At 39.4% G+C, this 5000-nt stretch overlaps 1 protein-coding gene across 2 annotated transcripts in view; it reads right to left on the reverse strand.

Moving 5' to 3' along the window:
- The window catches only part of LOC131370416 (thyrotropin-releasing hormone-degrading ectoenzyme-like), a 71957-nt gene that overhangs the window by 64665 nt on the left and 2292 nt on the right, over positions 1-5000 (reverse strand). For both annotated transcript variants that reach the window (XM_058417744.1, XM_058417743.1), the window contains exon 3: positions 3809-4082. In XM_058417744.1, the coding sequence (XP_058273727.1) occupies positions 3809-4082 (274 nt within the window). The remainder of the gene's footprint in view (positions 1-3808; positions 4083-5000) is intronic.

A 5000-nucleotide genomic window follows, 5' to 3' on the forward strand; every position in this document is an offset into this window, starting at 1 on the left:
AGCTCACGGACGAGTGGAACAGAATGAAGTGTCTTAAAACTCTCCAAGTCACAAATCAACTCATCCACCAACCCACACACACACACACACAGGAAGAGAGTATTCCTCAGGGCTCTGATTCACACAATATGCCGTAACACACGGACTGGAAGGAAACAGCGAAAGGCCGCGGCTCTGAAAATATTTCTGCTGTTTCAATAAAAGTGGAAAGCAGAGACACGTTTCTATGGCAGCGGCTCGAGTGTGTCCACTTTCTGACTCCGAATCTAAACCATATTGCATCACATCTGGAAATATCCACACGATTAAAGATCCGCTGGCATTTCAGCCGCTTTTATGAAAACATTTTATCCAAAATAGCCAAAACCCTTCACAGTTTCAATGCATTTTCTGCTCTAACTCACACAATTTAAAGTCGTGGAGGGGATTTTAATGAGCAGATGAATTGATTCTGTGTGTGTGTGCTAGAGGAGGAAAAGCACCACAATCTGCAGAGCAGTGTCAGGACTGAGCTGAGCAGAGCTGGAAAACGCTGCAATGTAAATATTTATTTCAAATATTTTTTATTTAAAATATATATATTTATATGAATGAGCAGGATACAGTTACTGTTACATTTACTGTTCCAGTCTCAGTTACTGACCATTACTGTTACTGATACTGCTACATTCACTCTCACTATCACTGTCACAGTTACTGTCACTGTTACATTAATTCTTAGTGTTCCAGTCACATTACTGTTACTGATACTGTTACAATGTGTGTTACAACTACTGTATCTGTTACAGTGACTGTCGCTATTAAAATGTTATTACTGTCAGTTTCTGTTACATTTACTGTCACTGTTGCACATACATGTTACTCATATAGTTATGCTGTGTGTCACAGTGTTACTCTTACTGTATCTGTTACATTTACTTTCACTGTTACAATATTATAACTGTTACAGTGTTATTACTGTCACTGTCTGTTACTTTTACCACCACTGTTACAATGTTATAAGCATCACTGTCTGTTACATTTACTGTCACTGTTACAATGTAACTGCTGTCACAGTAACATATACTGTTACAGATATAGTTACACTGTGTGTTACAATGTTACTATTACTGTATCTGTTACATTTACCATCACTGTTACAATGTTATTATTACTGTTACAATGTTATTACTGTCACTGTCTGTTACATTTACTGTCACTGTTACAATGTAACTGCTGTCACAGTAACATATACTGTTAGAGATATAGTTACACTGTGTGTTACAATGTTACTATTACTGTATCTGTTACATTTACCATCACTGTTACAATGTTATTATTACTGTTACAATGTTATTACAGTCACTGTCTGTTACATTTACTGTCACTGTTACAATGTAACTGCTGTCACAGTAACATATACTGTTACAGATATAGTTACACTGTGTGTTACAATGTTACTATTACTGTATCTGTTACATTTACCATCACTGTTACAATGTTATTATTACTGTTACAATGTTATTACTGTCACTGTCTGTTACATTTACTGTCACTGTTACAATGTAACTGCTGTCACAGTAACATATACTGTTACAGATATAGTTACACTGTGTGTTACAATGTTACTATTACTGTATCTGTTACATTTACCATCACTGTTACAATGTTATTATTACTGTTACAATGTTATTACTGTCACTGTCTGTTACATTTACTGTCACTGTTACAATGTAACTGCTGTCACAGTAACATATACTGTTACAGATATAGTTACACTGTGTGTTACAATGTTACTATTACTGTATCTGTTACATTTACCATCACTGTTACAATGTTATTATTACTGTTACAATGTTATTACAGTCACTGTCTGTTACATTTATTGTCACTGTTACAATGTAATTATTGTCACTGTAACATATACTGTTACAGATATAGTTACACTGTGTGTTACAATGTTACTGTTGTTGTATCTGTTACATTTCCTGTCACTGTTACAATGTTATTACAGTCACTGTCTGTTACATTTCCTGTCACTGTTAGATGTGCTGTTATTGTTGCAGTCCCAGTTACTTACCATTACTGTTACTGATATTGTTACTGTTACTGAAACTGCTACATTTACTGTCACTGTTTGCTACTACAGTCTCTGTTTAACTTACTGTCACTGTAACAATGTTACTATTAATGTATCTGTACATATACTGTAACTGATACAGTGGAACCTCGGTATACGAATGCTCTCACTTACGAATTTTTTCCTGAAGAATTGAAATTTTGCAAAAGATTTGCATTGGCATACGAAGCATTTTTGGTATACAAACGAACGCTGGCTAAATAGTGCGTACATCTGAGACCTTGTTAAACTTGTTAGCGTCAGTGGAAAGCCAAGAAAAGCCAACCGAAGCAAGTTTACGAATTTTTTTTTCAGTCAGTGAAAGCTGTTTGGAAAGAATCAACCCACGATACCAACATTGCCTTCAGCATGCGTTCAAAAGCTTGGTGATTTTTCTGTCATTTTTTTGTTGACAGATTGGTGGTGTGGGTGGTCTGTTCTTCTATTTTTAGCTCAAGCTTGGTGGCATGACTTCCTGTGAGGTGCCTTGACATGGAATGCTTGGCTTGGGTCAGTTCTTTGTAAGCAGCCATACAGTTTACATACACTTCACACTGGTCATGTTTTTGTGTGGCTGGAACAGATTATCTGCATTTACATTATTTCTTATGGGAAATTTTTTTGCGATTTGCAATAAAAATTATGACCTTAAGAACTCGCCTCCAGAACGGATTAAATCGGTATGGCGAGGTTCCACTGTATTACTGTTACTGTTACATGTGCTGTTACTGTTCCAGTCCCATTACTGTTACTCTCACTGTCACATTTAATGTTACTATTAATGTCTCTATTACTATTACAGTCTCTGTTTAATTTACTGTCACTGTTACAACTGTTACTGCTTGATAAGGTATGGCTTGTTTGCTGTATTTCGGTTACGGTATTTCGGTTTCTATGTACTGCTGGTCTCTGTACTGCTGTTACTAAAACTGTCACTTTTACATTTGCTTTTGCTTTTACTGTTACAGTTCCTATTAGAGTTAATGTTGTCATTACTAGTTCACCTGAGATACTGTAGAACTGCAGCAGTCCGGTTCTGCTTGGTTCAGAAGAATCAGAAAGTGGGAAAATGTAACTAATCTGGAGGAGGTGATGAGGAGAGGAGCAGAGAGGAGATAAATTCATCTTTTTATGGTTACGCTGCTGCCATCACCTCAAAAACACCTCTTTAATCGCGCTGCATTTTTCTCCTGACATGGAGATTATCATAGTGGTGTCTCACACTGCTTTAAAAGCTCTCCCACAGTGTGTGTGTGTGTGTGTGTGTGTGTAAGCCTGCTTTAGCACTGAGCTGTGTTGATGTTGTTAGCACACCCAGAGGAGAGATAATAACACTCAGCATGTGGCGGAAACGAGGAAAATAAATAAATTCCTCCTGTGATTTTTTTTCAGTATCACACTACAGGAGAAGTGTTTCACATCTGAATCTGTAAAGACAGAAAGCTGCTGCACTTCACCTGTGTATTAAAGACAGAGTGGGAGTGTGTGTACATCCGTATATTAAACGTCTGCAGCTTCCCTTTGGGTTTCGTACAAGGTTTACTGTTATTACAGAGTCGTAAACATAAACCACATGAAAACGTCTGAGTTTAAAGCAGCGGTGAGGAAAAAACGGCGGAGTCGGTGACGTCCTCCAGAAAAATAAAAGTGTTGAGTGGAGTAAACGTCCATCCTGCAGCGTGTTGTGACGGAGCCACGTGTAAAACTCACCGTCACTCCACCACGTGTCATCGTCTCTCGGGAGCTGAAGTCACACACAGCCCAGGACACATAATAAGTGGACATGCGAGGCGTCCTGGAGAACCGAGCGGTGAGCCTGCCATCCTGGTCCAGGCTGGACGACTCCAGCGGCATGTTGGAGACGGACCGGTACGAGGCGTCGTGCGTCAGCGTCACGCTGAAGGTGGCTTTGTAGACCGGCTCGTCGAAACATGGGAAAGCTTTCCTGGCATGAGTCGGAGAGAACTGAGTCACAGCCGCGTACCTGCGCAGAGACAGAGGATCAGACAAAAACACCAGCGCAAGAAAAAGAGGACAGAGGACACCATCAAGCAGAAGGTTACACCTGAGGGGTGAATCCTGAGGCGCATCATTTCACTATTAAACCCTCAGACTGTTCACATAACTCTGAATACGGCCCTGTGCGAATAAAACGAATAAAATCCCACGACTCGCTTTAACGTTCGCTCATCACTTATACATACACAGGAAATAAAAACAGAGTGCGTATCTAAAGCGCAGTGAGGAGAGAACATTACAAGCAGCTAGAAATATGTTCCCAAGCCGAAAATCAGGTTTCTAAATTAAAATAGTGAGACATTTCGATTTAGTTACACAATATAAAAGTGTTTTACATCTTGAACACCTTCACAGAAATATAGAAGAGATTATTCTGGAGCACAAAAAAAGAATTTTCCGGATGTTTTGTGGCCAGAACATCCTGTTACGAATCCAGTTATGAAATATTACTGATATTATTTTCACTCCATTACAAACTGCTGCCATATGGAGAACAGAGAGCTACACACACACACACACACACAGACACACACACACAGAAACACACACACACTCTGACTGAGTGATGAGCAGGAGGTGAATCTCCACAGAGAGGCGTAGCGTAACAGCGCAGCAGCTAAATGTGTGATGGAGATTAGACATTAGGGCTCTGCAAATGGAAGAACGCCTGATGTGCCTGATCAAACTAAACACAACGGAGGCTGGGGAACTGTGTGGAATTGAAGCTGAGATTAAAATAAACAGTCCAATCTGACGGGATTCACGTGTCTGATGCAAGGATAAACTGGGGGACGTTATAATAATCTGATGTGAGATTAGACACGTGATCGTTTCCTCAGTGACTCAGACGCTTCTCTGTCCATTCATTCTTAAACCTTTACAC

Source organism: Hemibagrus wyckioides, linkage group LG19, assembly GCF_019097595.1.
Source record: "Hemibagrus wyckioides isolate EC202008001 linkage group LG19, SWU_Hwy_1.0, whole genome shotgun sequence".
Lineage (NCBI taxonomy): Eukaryota > Metazoa > Chordata > Actinopteri > Siluriformes > Bagridae > Hemibagrus > Hemibagrus wyckioides.